The sequence below is a fragment of the Aptenodytes forsteri genome, unplaced genomic scaffold, assembly GCF_000699145.1.
Source record: "Aptenodytes forsteri isolate BGI_AS27 unplaced genomic scaffold, ASM69914v1 Scaffold26, whole genome shotgun sequence".
Classification (NCBI taxonomy): Eukaryota; Metazoa; Chordata; class Aves; order Sphenisciformes; family Spheniscidae; genus Aptenodytes; species Aptenodytes forsteri.
Window position 1 is genome coordinate 3,053,005 of NW_008794125.1, and position 20,207 is coordinate 3,073,211.

At 47.3% G+C, this 20,207-nt stretch overlaps 2 protein-coding genes across 11 annotated transcripts in view; one reads left to right on the top strand and one right to left on the bottom strand.

Annotated features, from left to right (window-relative positions):
- Window positions 1-10,796, top strand: part of NPRL3 (NPR3 like, GATOR1 complex subunit) — a 48,425-nt gene extending 37,629 nt beyond the window's left edge. For 6 of the 8 annotated variants that reach the window (XM_009277817.2, XM_009277792.2, XM_009277825.2 and 3 more), the window contains 3 exons: window positions 3,165-3,354; window positions 4,509-4,701; window positions 10,010-10,796. In XM_009277817.2, coding sequence (XP_009276092.1) covers window positions 3,165-3,354; window positions 4,509-4,701; window positions 10,010-10,175 — 549 coding nt within the window. In that variant the 3' untranslated portion in view covers window positions 10,176-10,796. Of the gene's footprint in view, window positions 1-3,164; window positions 3,355-4,508; window positions 4,702-5,331; window positions 5,402-7,152; window positions 7,220-10,009 lie in introns of those variants that run through there. The other 2 variants (XM_019471840.1, XM_009277809.1) reach the window with 2 other exon arrangements.
- A 2,534-nt stretch (window positions 10,797-13,330) lies between these two features.
- MPG (N-methylpurine DNA glycosylase) overlaps window positions 13,331-20,207 on the bottom strand; it is a 17,117-nt gene continuing 10,240 nt past the window's right edge. For all 3 annotated transcript variants that reach the window (XM_009277846.2, XM_009277854.2, XM_009277862.2), the window contains one exon: window positions 13,331-13,854. In XM_009277846.2, the coding sequence (XP_009276121.1) occupies window positions 13,460-13,854 (395 nt within the window). In that variant the 3' untranslated portion in view covers window positions 13,331-13,459. The remainder of the gene's footprint in view (window positions 13,855-20,207) is intronic.

The following is a 20,207-nucleotide window of genomic DNA, read 5'->3' on the forward strand; positions in this document are numbered from 1 at the left end:
CAGGGGAGGTTTAGATTGGATGTAAGGAAAAATTTCTTTACTGAAAGAGTGGTGAAACATTGGAACAGGCTGCCCAGGGAAGGGGGGGAGTCCCCCTCCCTGGAGGTATTTAAAAGACGAGTAGATGAGGCGCTTAGGGACATGGTTTAGTGGGCATGGTGGTGTTGGGTTAACGGTTGGACTCGATGATCTTAGAGGTCCTTTCCAACCTCAATGATTCTATGATTCTATGATTCTATGATTCTATGATTCTATGATTCTATGATTCTATGATTCTATGATTCTATGATTCTATGATTCTATGGTGCCAGATGATGACTGAGTGAGTGGAGGCAGTCCTGGGACTGAAACATGCCCTTGCCTGGGAAGCTACTCTCAGCCCTTTTTGGCTTTTCAAGCACCAAGATAACCCTCTATCTCTGAGGGAGGAAGAGCATTTCCGACAGCCAGAGCAGCACAGATGGTGCAGGGAAGCCTTCTCTCCTGCAGACCTGTCTGTAAGCTCCATCAAGAGGAGCAGGTGGAGAATGGATGTAAATTCAGCGTTCGTGTCCAGAGACAAGCAGCAGAATGCATTAGCAAAGCTTCTGCTAGACCTTATCTGTGAAAACATTTGCTGCTTTTGGTAAGAAATAGGTTTAAACCTGGAAAGGGTATTTATGTGTGGGCAGGACAAAGTGGAAGTGGTGGTGTGAGGCACGTTTGCAGTGACGGCACAAAGCACGCCACTTCGGGCATGGCGCAGGACACTGCATCGCTTGGGCTTTTTTCTAGGATTAGATTTTAAGAGGTACCAAATTCCCGCTGAAGTCTAGCTTATTATAGATAACGGTCAATGATCATCATTCTCTCTCATCTAGGGATGATTGTTCAGGCTCACTTCAATAAGGAAGAACAGTTTTCTCTAGTTTTCAAGTTAGTCGCAGCCGATCTCCAGCTCTCCCACTTACGGCACAAAGGCATTTGGCAATGGTTGTACAACGTTACAGTTGTAAAGCTGTAACACCACTTTTGCCTGGCTTCTTGTTCCACTGAGCCATAGCTGCTGTCTCAAGGGTGGCTTTCTAGATATTTGCACAAGAGCGTAGAGGTGAAGGTGCGTATGCACAATTAGAGAGTGTTGGATAAGACTTTCCACGCACACAGAGCTGTTAACGAAAGCAACTGGCTATTTTTGTAATTCATGAAACCACCAAAGTGACCAGTGGAGGTTGGTCTAGGCCAGGCCCTACCCGGCAGATTCTGCAGGTCTGGTAGAGCCTGTCTTACTGTCTCCTTGAATTGCCTTGGATTTTTCCAGGGTTATTTTGTGCTGTGAAATGTGCAGACCTCTTTCAGTTAATGTGAAACTAGCTAATCAGACATCACTGCATGCCAACAGGTTGGAAATTTAAGTAAAATGTACTATCCAGGCCTGCATCTGGAAGGAAGGTTTTTAGCAACATAATCATTGGAGTAAGCCTCCTCTCTCTTCCAGGCTGATTTCAGATGTTAGCAAAACACTATGCATTTGGTATCTTTTGCCAACCTTCCTCTTCTGTAGATTTTCTATTAAACACGTAAAATGAATTACGGCTTTTCCGAAAAAGATACGTTTGAAGGCGATCCCAGATAATATGTTTTAAGATTAAAATCCATTCGGCCCCCGAAAGTGGTAATCCCTGAAAAGACAGGGTGTGGGTCTGTCTGCAAACAGAAGATGTTTCTTTTGTGATTTGATAGCAGAGGAGGAACTGAGAATTAGAAGATTTATGGAAAAAGGAAAATTATGTGGGCTGATGAACTTCAGTTTGGGGCTTTTATTGAGATTTGGCCCATTATCCTGATGATTAATACAGCAGAGCTAGCTTCCTTCTCGGAGGCTGAGCTCATTCTGCATGTGTTTCTCTCACCAAAACAGTGCTGGTTGCTATGAAATCCCCAAACAGCTTTTGTCAGTGAATCAGTGTTTTCAGAGCCGTTAGCTATGGGAAGGGTTGCCTGCAGTGATATGAAAAGGCTTTTTGTGCAGAAATTCAGACACGATGATGCGTTTTGAATGCTCCCCCAGAACTCCTGAAAATAGGCCATGCCAAGAACCTACAAACGCTTGTCCCTCACTCTGCCCACTGCTTTCAGCATCGCTCTGGGGACGCTGTGCAGGTCTTCAGCTGCTGTAACACAGAGCTGTTGTGCATGTTTGTTTAATAGGAGTGTCATCTTTTGGAGCTTTTGAAACTCTTGCCTGTCTGTACCCTAGAAACCTAGGTGCCTTTATAAGCTTGGCCTGTCCTTTTGTTGCAGAGGAATGGCGAGCGAATGGGGGATATTAACCCTTTGCATTGAGACAGGACTCCTTGGCAGCAGCCGGCTGCTGTCTCTTGCCAAGGTTTCTGCAGCTGCTAGCGCTATTTCTGCATCGCTGAGCCCTGGCAGGGCTCTGATCTCCGGAGTCTCTCCCATGGTTTTGCAGCAATTTCCCATCTGATGGCAAATGGCTCCTACTTCTGGGCACCTGTCTTGGTTGCTTCAGCTCTGCCCCATCACCCTGCCCTCTCACTAGCTTTCTAGGGGAACCTACCCTTCAATCTGAGTACTCTGGGATTAACCCTTCAGTGATTAGTGACTTTAGTGGGCCTTGTTTAGAAACCAGCAAACTAATCTCAGGGCTCACTCACACTGTTGGGCCATGGGCATCAGGGCCTGCATCTGGTTGACTCATTTCCCACGTCTGGTCTCTCAGAAAGAAGACTATCCCATTTTTTTTAGCACCTACTAAACTTGTTTTGTTAAAAGAGGACTGAACAGATCCCCATGGGGTTGTATGGCAACATTTGTATGGCTAAAGCATTACGTGGTGAGGGCATTCAGCTGCTCTGCTAGAACATAGCAGGTGCTGGGGCTACGGGTTCATTTGAGGACACTGGCTCTGCTGGGCAGTGTTGCATGAAGACATGTTGATCGTTCAAGGTTTGATTACAGCCTAAGCATCCACAAAGGCTTTGGGTGTAATGAACACGTGTGCCTGGTCACCTTTTTATGATTGGAGAAGAGATAAAACTGTTGTGTGGGGTGGAAAGCATTTCTCCCTGTGACTTCTTAGTCACAAAGCCTAACCTTTGTGCGTTGTTTTCCTCCTGTATTTTATTTCACAGGTGTGTAATACCTCATTTCTTACTCTGCAGACTCAGCTCATTCAAATGGTGATATGGATGCTCCAACACCGGCTTCTTATTCAGCTTCACACTTACGTCTGTCTGATGGTGCCACCAAACGAGGAGGATTTCCGAGCCCAAGATGAAGACATGCCCTTTACTGCCAGAGTTGGGGGCCGAAGTTTAAGCACCCCCAATGCTCTCAGCTTTGGCTCTCCAAGTATGAGCACGCTTTTCTCTGCTGTTCAGACTACAGCCCACTTCTAGAGAGAGCTTCCCTTAGCAGTGCCTAGGGTAATCAGGCCTTGGTAACAAGTCAACTCATCTTTGCTGGAGTGCTTGCTAATTATGTCCAGCCCTTCTTAAATTTAGAGTTGGGCATTGGTGATAGTCTTAAGGGCTATTAGACCTTAAATTCCTGTTTTTAAAAATAAGTAGTGCTTTGTAATTTGCCAAGTTCTCACTTGGTCATGTAAAATATTTTTATTTTGTCAGAGGTACTTCTGTTTTTTCGAAGTAACTTCCTACTTCCTTGCTGTATGCAAAAGTAACCGCCATGTTCCTCTGGCTGCACCGCTGTTACCGCATGAACTGTGGTTTCAGGAGAGGAAGAAAATTTGTTTCAAACAGCAGTGGTTTCTGTGGGCTGTAGAGCCACCTAAGGAGATGCAGAGCTAGCTGTTGTTCTCACAAATGGTTGATTTCTGTTTATGTCTCCTGATTTCTTTCATCTCCTCAGTGCCATTCTTCAGGGTGATTCCAGGAAAGCATTTTTTCAAGAGTATAAATCAGATATAATGCTGAAATCCCCACACTTTCCTGCCTGTGCTGTTACGAGCAGCATTCTCAGAACGCCACTGAGGCTGGATATCGGGAGAGACTCTCTGTACAACTTTCAGCTTTACAGAAGTCATGAATTAGGGCAGAAATCTTGGAACGTGAGTCAGATAAGTCTGCGATCTGCTTATTCTGGCTCACTCACAAGAGGATATTGCTTCTTGGCCTTTCTTTCTGCTTGCTCCCACCTTCTGTGCTGTTAGGCTTTTCATGTTACCACTTCATGGTATTCCAGCAGAGCTGGCTGGGAATTTTCTTTTCAGATGTTTTTTATGGACTGTTTATGGTCTCCAGAAGTACAATTTTCCACATAAATTGATGACTTTGTTGAAACATTTGACTTTCCCATTGAGAAAATCGCTGTGTTGTCATATGACTGCAGATACATGCAGCATTTCGAGAGCCACTTTCTTTGCTCTACGAATCTGAAGGGATTATTTGGAAAGACTGCATAGAAACAGCCTGAATTGATAATCTTTGCATCATTATGCTGAGGAATATAAAAATTCTGTGTCTCTTTCTCTCTTCCCCTGATAGCTAGTAGTGATGACATGACTCTGACAAGCCCTAGCATGGATAATTCCAGTGCTGAGTTGATACCTGGTGGGGACTCACCCCTAAATAAAAGGATGACAGAGAATCTCCTAGCAAGCTTGTTGGAACATGAGCGGGAAGCTATCCTTAATGTCCCTGCTGCCCAAAATCCAGAAGATCTTCGCATGTTTGCAAGGTAGGAAATGAGGAGTGCAGAATGTAATGATTTTTTTCTTATCCTTGCTGTTTTATCGAAGGATTGGTGTGGACTCTGAGCAAATCCCGTTAGCTTGGGATTTTGGAAGATAAATTCTTTTGGGTGTGTTCCCCTTATACCTATTTCATCTGTGCACATCAGTTTTTGACAAAAACGAATGTATGTGTCACAAGAACACTTGTTAACAAAGAGTCCTGGATGTGTGAAGGAGCATCAGGGCGTATGGTTGGACAATAGGGACTTCACTGTTTGCCTGCCAGTTTTCCTGTGTCCACACATGGTAGACATAAAACTGCGTAGCCTGAAAAAACCTTCTAAGCATGCAAAGCAAAGACCCAGTCATGCTGATGCTGTCGTTTTGTGTCCGTTGAGATTTCCAAGCCAGCTATCCTATATTTTAAGGTTTGTAAACTCCATGCAAATACGAGACAGAGAAACGAGCATCAGGCGCAAAGCCAGCCTGAATACTTCTACAGACCAGTCTACAAAGGTTTCAAGGTCTGTTTTGCAGAGATGAGCTGCGCATTACGTTAGGTTAGTTCGGTTAAAGTCATTAGGCTGTGTGATTAGTAGCACCCAGTTTTGTTGTTACAAATTTCAACACAACAGAAATATGCAAGGTGTGGTTCTGCACATGGTAAAAAGCAGAATGACTTCCTAACCGGCCATCTGGGAAGAAGGTGTGGGGGAAAATACTTCTTCTTCCTAAGCATTTCAGAACACGGTGGCATCGCTGGAATGCAACTTTCGCCGGTTTTCATACTTGTGGAGCAGAAAACCACCTGAGGCAAGTACTGCAGCTTTTCCTATACTTCCCAGATGCAGTTGGTAATCCCCTGAAAACCTGGTTCTTGCCCTAGGATGGATATAGTCAAGTAGCCTGGAGAAACTGTAATAGCAAGAAAATACTTTTCCTGTCTGTGGCAGAGTTTGCAGCTATGCTGTGCTCGGGCATTTTCATAGAGCTCTCCCAAGCTTGTGGGTAGTTACTGCTCTCTGAATAACTCGTCTCCTTCTCCATCTTCTGTAAACTGTTCAGAGGATGCTCTCTGATTGAGAGGCAACACTTTGGCCGTTAGAGTGCTTTGAAATGTTTTTTCCTCATTACCAGATAAGTCATTACAAAACCAGTGAGAAAGAAAAGTAAAAACAAAATCATGATTGGTGATATCTTAAGACAGAATTTGGGGGGGACGCTTTGGACCAGTTTAGTGGCAATGCAGATTCTTAGTTATCCTTTGGAGAGGAAAGGATTTCATGATTGCTCCCCTATCACTTCCCTCATCTGGGTAAAACAGCCATTTGAAAGCTTTAGAATTGCAGATGCAAAAAATTACTTTGATTCCTTCATAAAATCAGCTGCCGTAACCAGGCAGCTGTCTTAATGACGTTTATTTTGCAGTTTGCTCGTGCACCAGGTTCTTCTGCAGATCCCCAGGATGGTTTTGCTAAGTCTGAATTTCCCTTCTATTATAGATTGAATTGACAACTGCATAACTTACTCTTAAATCAACAGTGAGGAAGAGAGAAGATACGATAAACAAATGAGTCCTACGGGTAGGATGCTGGAGTGTACAAATAGAAATGTTTATGCAAGACGCTCTTGGTTACCGGTGGCTTTATGAGACACCAGGCCTTGGAGGTTGTGGGTGTATTTTCTCTCTTTTTGTGCCGTAAACCATCAGAGATGAGTGTCTGGGTAAACCTATTGCTCTTAATGAAAGTGTAAACAATTGTGGAGAAGCCGCTGCAGTGAATGAGCTGATCTCCCTCATTACCTCATACAGGTTACTGCGTCAGCTCTTCTTTTTGCTTCGTTTTGAGAAATAGCAGCCTAATGAGGGCTGTGCTATCGCAAACGGCTCTGCTGTATCTGCTGCCTCCCAGAACAAACTCCTGCTATAAATGCATAGTTAGTGCACTAAACATACTGCAACTGCCCTTCCAAGTATAGTTGTGTGTGCACACAAAGGGATGGGCTATTTTCAGCAGAGCAATAAAGTTCAGCCCGATACATTTTCTTGTGTCTATGCCTCTGAACGCCTGTTATTCCTTAAACATGGCCGAAAGGGCTTGTGCCTGTCCATTGCTATGCACAGCCGGTATTTGCAAGGCAGAAACCTTAAGGGGAAACAAGGAATACTGAAGCTTGGCTCCAGCATTGGCTGCATTAACCCTCGGAACATTGAATGGGAATTGAAATCCAAGTTCTTTCCTCAGGTGCTGCTGGAGGAGGGTTGGCATGTCCTTCCAGAAGTAAACTTGAGAAGGAGACAAGTTCTTTTTGAGCTAGATCTCCAGTAATGTACACAGTGTTCCTCATTGCACATTAAGCAGTACTTTTAAAGACAGTTTGAGGCTTCACTGATGGCTTCTCTCCCAAGCCATGGGTGTGGAATCACTTTCAAGATTCTCTTTTCTTGCTCTTAGATTGGGAGATGGAGGTTCTTTACTCCACTGAGGAATGCTCATTGGTGGCACTAAGCTGTGGACAGTTCTGCTCCATCTTCAAGCAGTGCTGGTGGAAGGGGTGTCTCCTTGGCCAGAAATAAGCTAATTTTATTTGAATGACTAGTCTGAGATGATCCTTTTTTTTTCAGTGTTTAAGAACACTACACTGCTGTTAGAGGAGTAGCTCTTATAACTTGAAGAGGGGAGAACAGTGATGAGCAATGGAAAACAATAATCTTCCATCACCGCATCTGGATCTGGAAGCGCACATCTGCCAACAGACAGAGCTGTGCAGCTTCAGAGGGACTCAAATGCAGTGTTACTGCCCCAAGAAGTGCGTCTTATGGCCCGTTTGGGTCCTACAGATGTTAACTGCTCCAAAAGGCAAAGGTAGTGCCCATCTTTGCTGGAGCTGTGAGCCCCAAGTTACAGCTTTGTAGATTCTAGTTGGACTTTTGAAAAAACTTCTTCCCCAGGAGGGGGGTGCAGCCCAGGACAGATTACCCAGGCATGTGGGGGGACCTCCGTCCTTGGAGGGTTTCAGAGCTTGGCTAGAAAGAGCTACAGCATTGGCAGTAATCCTGCTGGAGCAGGATGCTGGACTAGACTTTGGAGGTGTCTTCCAGACGGCATTTTTGTGATGTTCTTTAATATCCTCTCTAGCTTTTACTGGAGTGGAAAGTATTTCATCTTGACTGGTTACATATCCAGACTCTTTCTGAATATAGGATGAATTTATTTATTGGAAAACTCCTGCTTAGTCTGCGTTGCAGTTGAAAGCCAGGTCTAATTGCACGAAGACAGCTGTGCCAGGAGGTGAGAGCATGGGCAACCACAGTGAGCAGCTTTATAGAAGGGACGGAATACATAGCTTTTAAAATCTTCACAATCACTTTTTGAACAGTGATACGAGTTACAAGATACAAAAATTACTGTTAATACCTCAGGGAACAGTCTGGTTTTGACACATGCACACACAAACCCACCCTGTCCCTGCTAACGGCCACTTCTCAGCGCACTGGTTGCCATCGGCCCAGGGAAGGAAGCCAGTTAGCCTGCTTGAAATACCCAGTGGGAGATACTGCAAAAGGCAAATGCACAGCCCAGATAGTGGAAAGGTAAATACGACGGGAGCTTGTCTGTCTGTTCTTTGTTTGTACTGCAGGTACAGAGACGTAGCAATTATGTTCTACATAATGGTGCCAACTTGAGAGCAGGCAGATGAACATCAAAGCCTAAGGGAGTTCGCAGTGTGCTGGGGGCTGCACAGCCCCGGGCCGCCTGCAGGGATGAGGCAGTGAGGTTCCCGGCTCTGAGCTTACATACAGCTGTTTGGGGAATGAGAGGAGGGACGTGGCGCGTTGGAGAGCAGAGAAACACAAATGGCAGCGTACTGGAGGTAAAACCTACTCTGTGCAGTGTAGAGGGAGGGTGACTAGTTGCACAGTGACTCCTTTCCAGTCACCCATGAAGGGTAATGGGTGACAGGAGTGCCTAGCCTGAGCAGCGGAAGACAGCCAGGCAAACGTCAGTCCTTCAGGGAAAGCATGAGAGGCCTCACCCTACTGTCACGTGAAAATAGGCAGGAATGCTTTAAGGGATATTTGGTGTCTTTCGAGGGCTGTTCCTGCATGAGGACTGTATGAATGAATTGGAAAACAGATCTTGTCATCTCCATTCATTTTTACTGTCAGTTGGCATGAAGCAGCAGGCCAGCATATTCCTAGGCTGCAGATGGGTATGGCAGCACGAGCAAAAGCTGCTGAAGCGCAGAGCAGAATGTGATGTGTAACACATGTGGACGCACATCTGTCTGCATAGCTGGGGAAGTGATTCTGGCATACGCGTTTGGGCCTTGACGGGTAGGAGTATTTGAGCGACATGTGCAGTATGGTTCCTCCGTTTGGGAGGTTGTTAAGACAATTAAGAGACTGAGCAGCAAACTCTAGCTTTGTCTGGAGGGCTGGCTTGGTGTTACGGCTCTGAAGGGTCTCTGGGGAGCAGGTCCTCAGCAACTGGGGACTTGCTGCAGTGAAGAGGCTGCAGCGGTTTGTCTTAGACCCGGCTGTGATTGACTGCAGGGCCGAGGTTATCTGATGTCTGTAGCATAACGGTGCCCAACAAAGGGGTATCTATCTGTGCCACCTCTATTTAAAGAGAGCTGGGAATTTAAGAAGTCAGTGTGGTTTTAGCTTAGACTTCAGGGTTTTAGAGCTCTTTGGGGGCTTTATAACTCCCAGAGCTTCTCTGTGGTGCCTTGTCACCGAAGTTTCCATCTCCCTGTTGTGACTGCTCCTCCTGCCCCAAGCTGACCAAACCTCAAGAGCACACGACCTGTAGTTACCAAGCCCCTTGGGCTGCTGTGAGGGAAAATATGCGAAAAGCAAGTGCAGGTACGCAGGCCTGTGATGCAGAGCTGTGACGAAGGGCAGTGTAGACCCAGGTAAGAGAGGGCAGAAGTAAATCTGCCACTTCCTGACTTCTCAAGGCTTGTTGGCACTTGTGGTTCCTTGCTTTCTGGAGTTAAAACTGTGTTGAAAATTGACAGTCATCTCAGGAAAGGCCCCAGGCTAGGAAACCTTTTGATACAAGGAGGACCTCTGCAAAGCCCCGAGGAGGGGGAGTCCCCTGCTTTTCCAGGGGATTTCTGTGCTAGGCATGCCTAAGGTAAGAACCGATTTAATTCACTTCACTTTTCATGTAAATGAGGGACACAACCCAAACACCTTCTGATTTGCATCCCAGGGGAGAGGAAACCTTGAGGGTGGCAGTATCGGTTCTAGCTGCGTGCACTTGCTTTTGGCCCACGTGCCTCCCTTGCTCTCCTTCCCCGCAGGCTGCTGCACTATTTCCGAGGCCGACACCATTTGGAGGAGATCATGTACAACGAGAACATGCGTCGCTCCCAGCTCCTGATGCTGTTTGACAAATTCCGCAGCGTGCTGGTGGTGACCAGCCACGAGGACCCCGTGATTTCAGTTTTTCAGTCTCTCTTAAAGTGACCCTACTGGCAAAGGAAGGGAACCTGCTACACTCTCCATACTGATAGTCTACAAGATGTCTAAAAACTAAAGGAGGCCATTTCAATTCCTTCTTGCCATGTGACATAGAGCAGTTTCTCCCCCTCCGTGCCTCAATTTCCCATCTGCTTCCTGTGGTGACAGCCGAGGACAGTCTGTGCGAGGGCTCTGGGGCCTGCTGCAGGACAGCGTGCGCTTGCTCAGCCTGGATTCCTGCCGCACCATGTTCACAGCACGGGAACTGCCGGCGCACAGCCCTTCCCTGACCCTGCTTTCTCCCCAGGGCTTCCGAGAGTGGGCCAAGAAGATTTCCACTGCAGTGTTACTGACAGTCACCTTTGGGTGGACGCTGGTGCACCAGAACTGCTTTCTCCGCTCTCCAACATGACTGCTGGGTCATTCAGCCGCGAGCACCGTTTGTGAGCAGCCTGTCCCTACGGCAGAGCGCGCATGGGCTCTGCTCAAGGGCAGAGTGGAGTTGGCCTGGCTTTTAGGGAAATGTCCCTGGGCCCCGAGGAATTCTGTTTGATCATCATTATCTGGCAGCAGTGAGGACATAGGTAGAAAGGCAAAGTATCACAAGTAAACCGTTTCATGAGTAAGAATGACTCGCTCGCTGTTACAGCTTATTGTTTCCCCAGTATCCTTATTACTAAGTGTCCATTGGAGCACGGCTGTCACCAAGCAGCCCTGTTTGTGGGTTTTCAGGGTTTCCAGTTTTTGACTGGGGGTGGGGAGCTTGGTTGTTGAGCAGGACTGAAATTAGCTGGCCAAGCTGCTAGTGCATGGACATACTAGTTCCACACAGCCAGAGGCTGGTGCTAAGGGCACTCAGACTTGTCCCCCAGGGCTTGTTTTGTTCTTCCATTCCCCTCCCTGCAAGCGTGGCTGTGGCTGCAGGGAACCAGACTGGGTTAAAGCTATCCAGCTGAAAAACAAGATACAGGTCTTTACATGGCTGCGTTTCCTGATCTGGTTCAGGACTGCTCCTCCAGCCGTGCCGGGGCTAGAACAAGAGGCGACAGCCCTGTTTCTGGCGTCGGCAGGAGCTTATGCCAGCTCACCCCCAGCCTGCGTGAGGCCACTGTTCCCCACAGCTGCTCACTGCTCTGTGCTGCATACCCAGGGAAGCGGGGCGGGGGGAGACCTTTACCTCCATGGCGGTGGATTCCAGGGGTGTATGTTGTTAAAAGACTGTCAGGCTCCTCCTTAAGACCGTCCCTTATGCCACACACACAAGCTGGAGTTTTTCCCAGAGTTGCAGGCTCTCACAGAGCAGCTTCACTTGCCCACACACAAATTGGGTGAAACTGTGAGCTTTATATAACTTACCTACCACCAGCAAGGCACAGTCACGCCGGGAGAGCCCAGTGTCCACAGTGCACCAGATACCCGATGACACCTACTTACTCACGGTCCCTTCAGTGAGTCTTCCCCTGCAGCCGCAAGCAGGGATGTTGTAGAAGAGCAAAAGCAATATCCGACCTAAAAATCAGATCAACATTGCTGAAGGGCCCCAGTCCCAACCAGCCCCCATCAACTGCATCTCAAGGTGAGCTACTGAGATCGGCATAACAAGGGCTGTTCAGAAGGGGCCAAACAAGATTTTTTTCATGTGATGGGGACGAGGGTTTTGAAGAACTTGAGCTTTTTTCTTGCATATGAATCCTAAGGGGAGGGGAGGGGGGTGGGGGTGTGTGTCCCTGTCACCCTTCAAACTGCCAGCGTGGCTGCAGTTCTGCGGGTTCTGCCCTAAATCCTATGGGTTTTTTCCCCCTGTACCTCATGGCAGGCTGCAGCATCACAGAAAGCTCAGCGTCAGTGCTTTCTCTGTGTTGGGGTTCACACCCTGGTAAGTTCTGAACTGGTCCGAAAAGCAGCTGGGAAAACAAACAAAAAAATTCTTGTTCTCTAAGCTGGATGTTATAGACTGGTATAGGTTGGAAGGGGTCTCTGGAGGTCTTTTGTCAAAACCTCTGCTCAAAGAAAATGTGTTAGGTCAGGTCACTCAGGAGCTTGTCCAGTGGAGGTTTGAATGTCCCACAGCCTCTCTGGGCCCCTGTGCCAGTGTTTGACCACCCTCGTGGTAAAAATTTTTTCCATACAGCTAATGAGAATTTCCTGTTTTCCAGCTTGTGCCCATTGCCTCTCATCCTGTCTGACAAAAGCCTGGCTCTGTCTTCTCTACACCCTCCCACTAGGTAGTTGTAGACAACAGTGAGATCCGTCCTTTACCTCCTCTTCTCCCAGCTCTCATCCTTTCAGTCAGCCCTGCTGCCATCCAGTCTTTTGACTATTCCCCTGCGGCGGTAGTTGTAACAACAGTGAGATCCGTCCTTTACCTCCTCTTCTCCCAGCTCTCATCCTTTCAGTCAGCCCTGCTGCCATCCAGTCTTTTGACTATTCCCCTGCGGCAACCAAGCGATGGCCTCTACTGTGGGCCAGCATGTTGGGGTTCACACCCTGGTAAGTTCTGAACTGGTCCGAAAAGCAGCTGGGAAAACAAACAAAAAAATTCTTGTTCTCTAAGCTGGATGTTATAGACTGGTATAGGTTGGAAGGGGTCTCTGGAGGTCTTTTGTCAAAACCTCTGCTCAAAGAAAATGTGTTAGGTCAGGTCACTCAGGAGCTTGTCCAGTGGAGGTTTGAATGTCCCACAGCCTCTCTGGGCCCCTGTGCCAGTGTTTGACCACCCTCGTGGTAAAAATTTTTTCCATACAGCTAATGAGAATTTCCTGTTTTCCAGCTTGTGCCCATTGCCTCTCATCCTGTCTGACAAAAGCCTGGCTCTGTCTTCTCTACACCCTCCCACTAGGTAGTTGTAGACAACAGTGAGATCCGTCCTTTACCTCCTCTTCTCCCAGCTCTCATCCTTTCAGTCAGCCCTGCTGCCATCCAGTCTTTTGACTATTCCCCTGCGGCAACCAAGCGATGGCCTCTACTGGGGGCCAGCAGCAATGGGAGCAGCACAGAAGGTCAGAGCTGTGAACCTTCACCACTCGCCCACCTTAATTAAGCCTGGATCCACTGGCAAGGGAGACAGTGGCCTTCATCGTCCAAAACCAACCTCAGTTCTGGCTGGGAGACCCACGCCAGTCTGCCCCACAAATAAAATTCCACCTTGCCCCATTCATTATGATAAAGTACATTTATTGTTAAAAACCTCCAAGCCACTCTGTCTGCCCTAGCTGCTGCCATGACATAGCTTGAAGCTGTCATACAGAGCACAGCTCAAGTCCTGGCCGGTGGCACACTTGCAAGACTTGTCAGCTGCAAGAGAAGTGTCCCATTGCTGCCATCTCTCTCTCCGTTTTCTTGTCTACAACACTCACAAATTTGTTTCCTCGTAAATAAAACCTGAGAGGTTTCTGTGCCCACTCTCCCCTGTTGCCAACACCAATCCTTGTTGTGGCTACCACGTCCTGCTCCCCTGGTAGGTCATGTCCAGGCGCCATCCAGATGGCTGCATCTTGAGTCAAGTCCCTTTGGTCAAAAGCTTTATCAATCCCAAATGCTTGGCAGAGCTTGGAGGGCCCATTACACAGCTGCCAGTCCTTCAGCAGCTTTGTGGGTCCTTTCCTTGAAGCGCTGCGCAGCTCTCTCATCGCATCTAAACCCTGAAGAGGTTCCAAAGAGCGAAGTAATACTGCAGCCCCTTCCCCTGTGCAGAACAAGAACCACGTGTTAGTACAGGGCTGTTCATCAAGAACGTCTCAGCTTTCAGCCCCACCACCAGCAGGAGCACTTCAGCTCTGAGCCTGTGGCTCAGCTTAGCCTGATGGAGCAGGGGATTGCCTGCTGCGCCCAACCACAGGGTCTGTCCTCCTCTCGGGCTGCTTCGCTTCAAATGCCAAAGCCTCTGGAGTGAGCCGCTAACCCGTGGTCAGTGCGCTCCCTTCCCTCTTCTGAATGTCCAGTGTCCCACAGCTATGTGTCCTTTATGCATCAGTGCTGACTTGCTCTTCCCCAACCCCACTTCTTGATGTTACTAAGTCTAGCTGCTGCTCCAAGGCTCACCAGAGGGCAAGAGGTTTTTCTTATGTCAGCACAATGTTCAGGAATAAATACACATATGGTTCAGTTTTGGCATAGCTATCCAAAGCTGCTCCCAAACCCAGTGGATTTATAATAAACTCTGATTATAAGAACTCCAGCTAACGGAGGAGGAATGAGTCCAGATGCCACTGGCAGAAAGAGGCAGCTTGCAGAGTTAGGCTGGACAAAGAAACCTGGGAAGGAGCTGCAGGCACCGGGAGCAGCTGCTGTCTGTGCTGCTGCTGAGGGAGCCCTGGCTGCAGGTGTTACCAATTCAAACACCCTCTTGGAGGTGTAACAGCAGGTGGGATGACCATGGCTTTGGGTAACGGCATAGCTACAAGGGAGAGCAGTCCGAACCCTTGTGCCAGGGAAGCTCTCGCAAGACAGGGACCTGGGGCAGGACGGGGCTGCACCGTCTCTGGCTGTGGGATGCACGGCCCCGGGAGCATCCCTCCATCAGAGACCTTTCTGTGACAAGAAGTGAAGAAAACTGACAGATTCTCTTCTCAAATGTGATTTGCCACCCTGTCAGGAGCCTTAGGAAACTCCAGCTCCCCACAGCTGTTGTGATCAGCTGCCCTCCCTGATTTTGGTGACAGTGAAGCAAAGATGCAGCTCTGAGCACAGACGTTCCCCTGTGATGAGGATCTCCAGCCTAAGTGGGACATAAACAGTTCCTTGATACTTTCCACTGGACAGCAAGGAAGGTCTTCTCATGACCTTGAGTGGGTGAGGAGAGAGCCTAGTAAAGCAGTCTGTGTGCTGCCCCACACAGCACCCCTTGTGCTGGGGCCGCCCACAGCATTCCTCCCCGCCAGCATCTTCGTGCTCGGTGATGCCGCTCCACAAGAATCCCCTCTCCCTCTCCAGCCTCAAACATCTGGAGCCATGCTCCCTCCTGGCAAAGGCTTTTTTTGTAGGCACTGACATATCCCTAAGGACCTGCGATTTCCAAAAATAGAATCCCTCTCATATTTTGTATAAATCCCACACTAAATTACCCTCCTGGGCTCCCAACTGAGCCTATCAACTGAGGACCTGATTTCTGGCTTTTGTGAGGTGTGCCTCTTGCCCTGAACCTGCTCAGAGCCCCCGCTGCCCTCAGTACAGCTCGGTGAAGTCAACAGACTTATTTCCAACAGCTGTCAGCAATCTGTTCCCAGGCACTCCCTTCTCTAACGAAGGGGATTGATGCTAATCTGGCAGCCAAAAGCTGCTTCCCTGTGCTACAGTGATTTAGAGCTCAAAGGTCATTTTAGATTTTTAAGAACATGTTCCATGTCCTAATTCTGCTTTTCATCCATGCACAAAGAAACATCCTTCGCATCGGGATGCTGCCTCACCCACCAGGAACAACTGTGAGATTCTGAGCAATCCCTAATTACACTAGTACTTGCCTTCATCCAGGACAAATGCAAGTGGAAACCGTGGTTACGCTTTAATTGAACCAAGTCCTTGGGAGTTCACGTGAAGAGAGACAACTGCAGGTGCTCCCAGAGCATCAGCAGAGCCGCGGCAGCGGGTACCTGGCATTTCTGTCTCTGGCTGCTCTTTCTGCACTTCTACAAGAAAGTTTTCACACTCTTTCTAGCCGTGTGCAACACAGACCACGCTCTCTGCTCCGAGCCAGCAGCCCCTGAATGTGAGAGCAACACCACAAGAGCTTTGGGAAGAGGTGGAGAGAGCAGGCAGGATAAGAGTGCAGGGATGCCATGACGAGCTACTGCCTTCTCTGCCCCCACCTGTCCCCACACCCCTGGGCTGATGTTCGGGTCCTCCTGAGCATACTTGCACATCAGAAGTTTTATTTTAACTACCAAAGAGTAGCTGAATCCTTCTGGCTCATCTCCTGCCTGCCAGAGTGCTTCAGCCTGCCTTCCTCCCTCTTCGCAGTCTGCAGCAGTTTGCTCTCAGGGGTTATGTGGCTTCAGCATCTGCCTGACACGGATGCGGCCGCTGACATGCCACCAGCACCAGTGCCAGTCCAGAGATGCTGAATATCTACCTCCTCCCATGCCTAAGAGTCACTCCATGTAACGAGTGGCATTCGAAGCTAAAAGCTGCGATCTAACGACGACGCAGGGACCAATTCTTTCCCTGAGCAGCTAGAAATCAGAAAGTGATAGGGAAGTCCCACACCCCCACTGCGCAGCTTGCTGCTCCTTCCCTGGAATGGCTCCAGCTCTCATTCTTGGAAACCGCTCTTAGCCGCTGGAGAGAAGAAAACTTTCTCTCTCCACCCGTCTGACTCACTGCTCCCAAAACACTTCCTTCAAAGTCCTAGTCTAGGATCCAAAAGTTAGAGGGAAGTTCACGCAGTGTGACCCGGGCCTGGGTAGAGCATCACTGGGGTGTCGATTTTACAAGCTATTCTTTCAGATCTGGCAGCAATACACACAGCTTGGCAAATTCCAGAGAAACAAATCACAGCAAAGTCAAAGAGAAGCTTGATTGGCATTTAGCCTCTTCCTGAAGTGAGGGAAGCCCAACATCCCTCTTAACCTTAGGGAAAGCTCTTTGTACTAAGATTATTTTGCTGCTCAGGATTCATGCCCACTGAAAGACATAGGTTATATTTTTTCTGTAAACTCTTCTTCCTCTCTCATCTATGATTTCTCCAAAAAACCAACGTAGTGATGCCCGCCACGGCTTCAGGCAGTAGCACTATTTGACCCAGTGATGGGAAGACCTCTCACAGTAAAATCCCACACGATGCAGCTTTATCTCAGTGATGAGCACAAAGATTTCCCCTTCCTCAGTGACAAAAAAATATTTGAGCCCACCCTTCAACTTATTATGGTTTTATGAACACAAAGATACGGTCAAGTGAACTCAACTGAACACACTAACAGTCACAACTTCTTGCCCCAGCAAAGTGGCAAAACAACAGGCTACAGCTGAAGTGCTTCCGACATCTGTTGCGGCATCAGGCTGGGCTGGGGACGTACTGCTGAGGACACTACAGTGCTGGTGGCTCTCAAGGCTTTTGTAGCTGCTCTACCAAGCACCTCTGCTGGTGACACACCTTTCTCTATCCCCGAGTGATAGCGCTGAGCCTGAAGTTTAGCATAAGCCAAATACAGAAAACAGAGAAGAAGGTTTATTCTATCTGGTATCAAAATAGACGATGCTACAAGGTTATGTGTCGAGAGAGCTCTAAAGAGCCAGAGTCTCATGAGCCAAATACCCCATTCTTGACAAGCTAAGCAGAAGGGAGCAAGTAGGAGCAGCACATAAAGCTTTGCACATCTTGTATAGGCCTCAGATCCTGAGCTGATTAAGGACCAAGAAGGCCCCAGCATGATTCAAGTCAGTGTTAAACTACTTTTTAAAACAAAGTCTGCTGCAACAGTCCAATTCATGCTGCTTGCCTGGTCCCAAGAGCATGTGTGCCTGGGACAGCCCTGTGCAGTGCCTGTGCCAAGAAACGGGCCACACAGGGACAGTGCAGCACTCTGATCCCTCTCCAGTAAAAGGACGGCTGCTCTCATTAAGCTAGCGGCTCCAAATCAGCTCTATGGTCACTCAGTTCAAGAGTCTGAGAAGCAGCAGGACAGCAGTCACTGCCAGTACTTAAGAGAATATACTGGTTTTCTGAACTGCTTGCCTTCCTCCCACAAGGATCCTGTAATTTAAGCAGCACAAGGACTTGCCTACACTACAAAACTAGATAGTTTAATCTAAGCCAGCTAAGAATTCATTTGTGATTATTAGTTTGTGCTAACTTTAATAGAGCACCTAAACCCACGCTAGCTCTCAGTTAAATCTATGTGCTTGTTCCAACAGTCTCCAGAAACAAATGTTTTGTTAAAAATCAGTGTATGACTGCATGAGTATTTTGATGCAAACCACCCAATGGCCAAACAGAAACATCTTTCAAGAGTCATTTGGAAAATCTCTGGAACTGATTTCTCCTGAAATCAACCTCGGGTTTTCCCCTAATTCTCATGTCATTCAGTATGAACTTTGCTAACGTGTCCAGGTCAAAATTGAAATGGCTTAAGACGGGGTTGATTTGTGTGTGTTTGAAGACACCAGGGAACCCCCAAAGACCTTTCCCCTTCTCCACTGCTCCAGTTTGCTGCAGCAATGCCATACAGTATTCCCAGATGCAAACCCCAACTACTCATATAAAGCAAGTTGCTCTGCTGTCCTGAAATTTGTGTGCATGTCTAGACTTGTTCTGCTCCTCCCCTCTACTTACAGAAAGATACAACAAAACTGGAACAGATTCAGGGACAGGCAACCAGGATGATCAAAGTTATGGACTAGCTTTGGAGCAAGAGCCTAAGGAAGGAATAACTAAGTAGACTAGAAACCTTCAGCTTGGAAGACAGCTGAGGAGGGTATATGAAAGATCCCGGGAGATCACAGGAGGCAGAAGATGATATATGGGAATAGATGCAATCACCCCATGCTCTCCACTGTTTAACTCCTGGTGCTCTGCAGCTCTGCACTGCCAAAATCCAAGAAAAGAGTGATGCAGCTCTGGGACATCACTGGAGATGTGCCCCTCGAAAAAGCAAAGCATTTAGTGTTCTCTCAGGAATTTGTGTTCAGTCTTTCCAAGCGACACCTTCAGAAATATGTTCATATTCCTTTTATAGTCTCCTGGTCAGTCACTCAGGTTTTCACAGCATTCCCAGGCAGACCCTGAAGCACTTGGATATTTTGCATCAAATTCCCTGCACAAAGATGATGAAACTGATTACATCCGAATTTCATGCTCTAAGCAGAGCGTGGTCTGTGCTACTAAGAGGGACCAAGCTATGCCACAACAGACTTTTTTTTTTTTTGGCCAGTGTTTCCTTGTGTTTTATGCACAGCCACAGCCAGATTCAAAACAAAGTTTCCAAGATCTGTCCCCTATCCAGAAAATGAAATGCTTTTGCCTTCTACCCAGGTGCACAAGTGCCACCACGAAAGATGACCTCCTCAATCCTTCCCTCAGACTAAACGACAGGACAGGCTTCTTCTCCATCTCTGGTATGATTCATCCTCAAATTCTTTCTTTCAACACATCTGCACATGGGCAAATATACTGCAGGAGTAAATCGTACTTACGCAGATGCATCTGCGATACACAACATGCACAGCCATGCTATTTACTTCAGTGCGTTCCTGACAAAGCGGGTAGCGACAGCTGTGCTTGGTGTCAGCATAGCTGCATGGGTGACAGGCTAATGGAGAACACGAACAAAAAATCCAACTAAATCCATCACAACAGTGAATTCTTTAACTGATTTTCTACAAAACTAAACACAGGTATAAAAGGGAAAATTTCCCAAATTATAAATGTCAAAGAAATCTTTCTAGAATTCACAGGCTAAGCATCTTTTTTTAATAAAAATTATTATTCCTAATATTTCAAACACTAAGAATCCCATCCTGAATAAAGAACCATTCTGCTTTCATTATCTGAGCAGATTTGGCAGAGACAACATAATGAAATTCACATGTGTTCATCCACCAGACTCCAGACCTCCATTAGAAAGACGGGCTCTTCCCCCACAGTATAACCTGGCACTGTTTTTCTGCTTGGCGCCTGTCCAAAGGCCAAAACCTGAGGATTAATGGTCACTGTTACAACATTTGCTTTCCACTTACCAATACACAAGTGGTGGCTTTTTTTTTTTAAGCTGTATCTTTGAAATGGCGAAAAAGAAAAGAAATTATTTATTTTCAAGATTTTTTTCTAACAAAATTAGTATTTATCTAAGAAATACCTGCTGCCATTTCAAGGTGTCTAATTAACCAATAGCTTTATTGCAAGGCAGACAGTGTCATTCTTACAGGGAATTAAAAAAAACAAGCTTTAGAAGTAACACTTGCATATTAAGAGGAGCTGTGGAAGGAGAGTCTCGGTAAATTCCAGAATAATTTGATTAGAGGTTGATTATATTATCTTGAGAATAATAAAAGAAGATTGAAGATTCTGTAACAGTCTGGGTATTTTGATTTGGGGGGGGGGGGGTG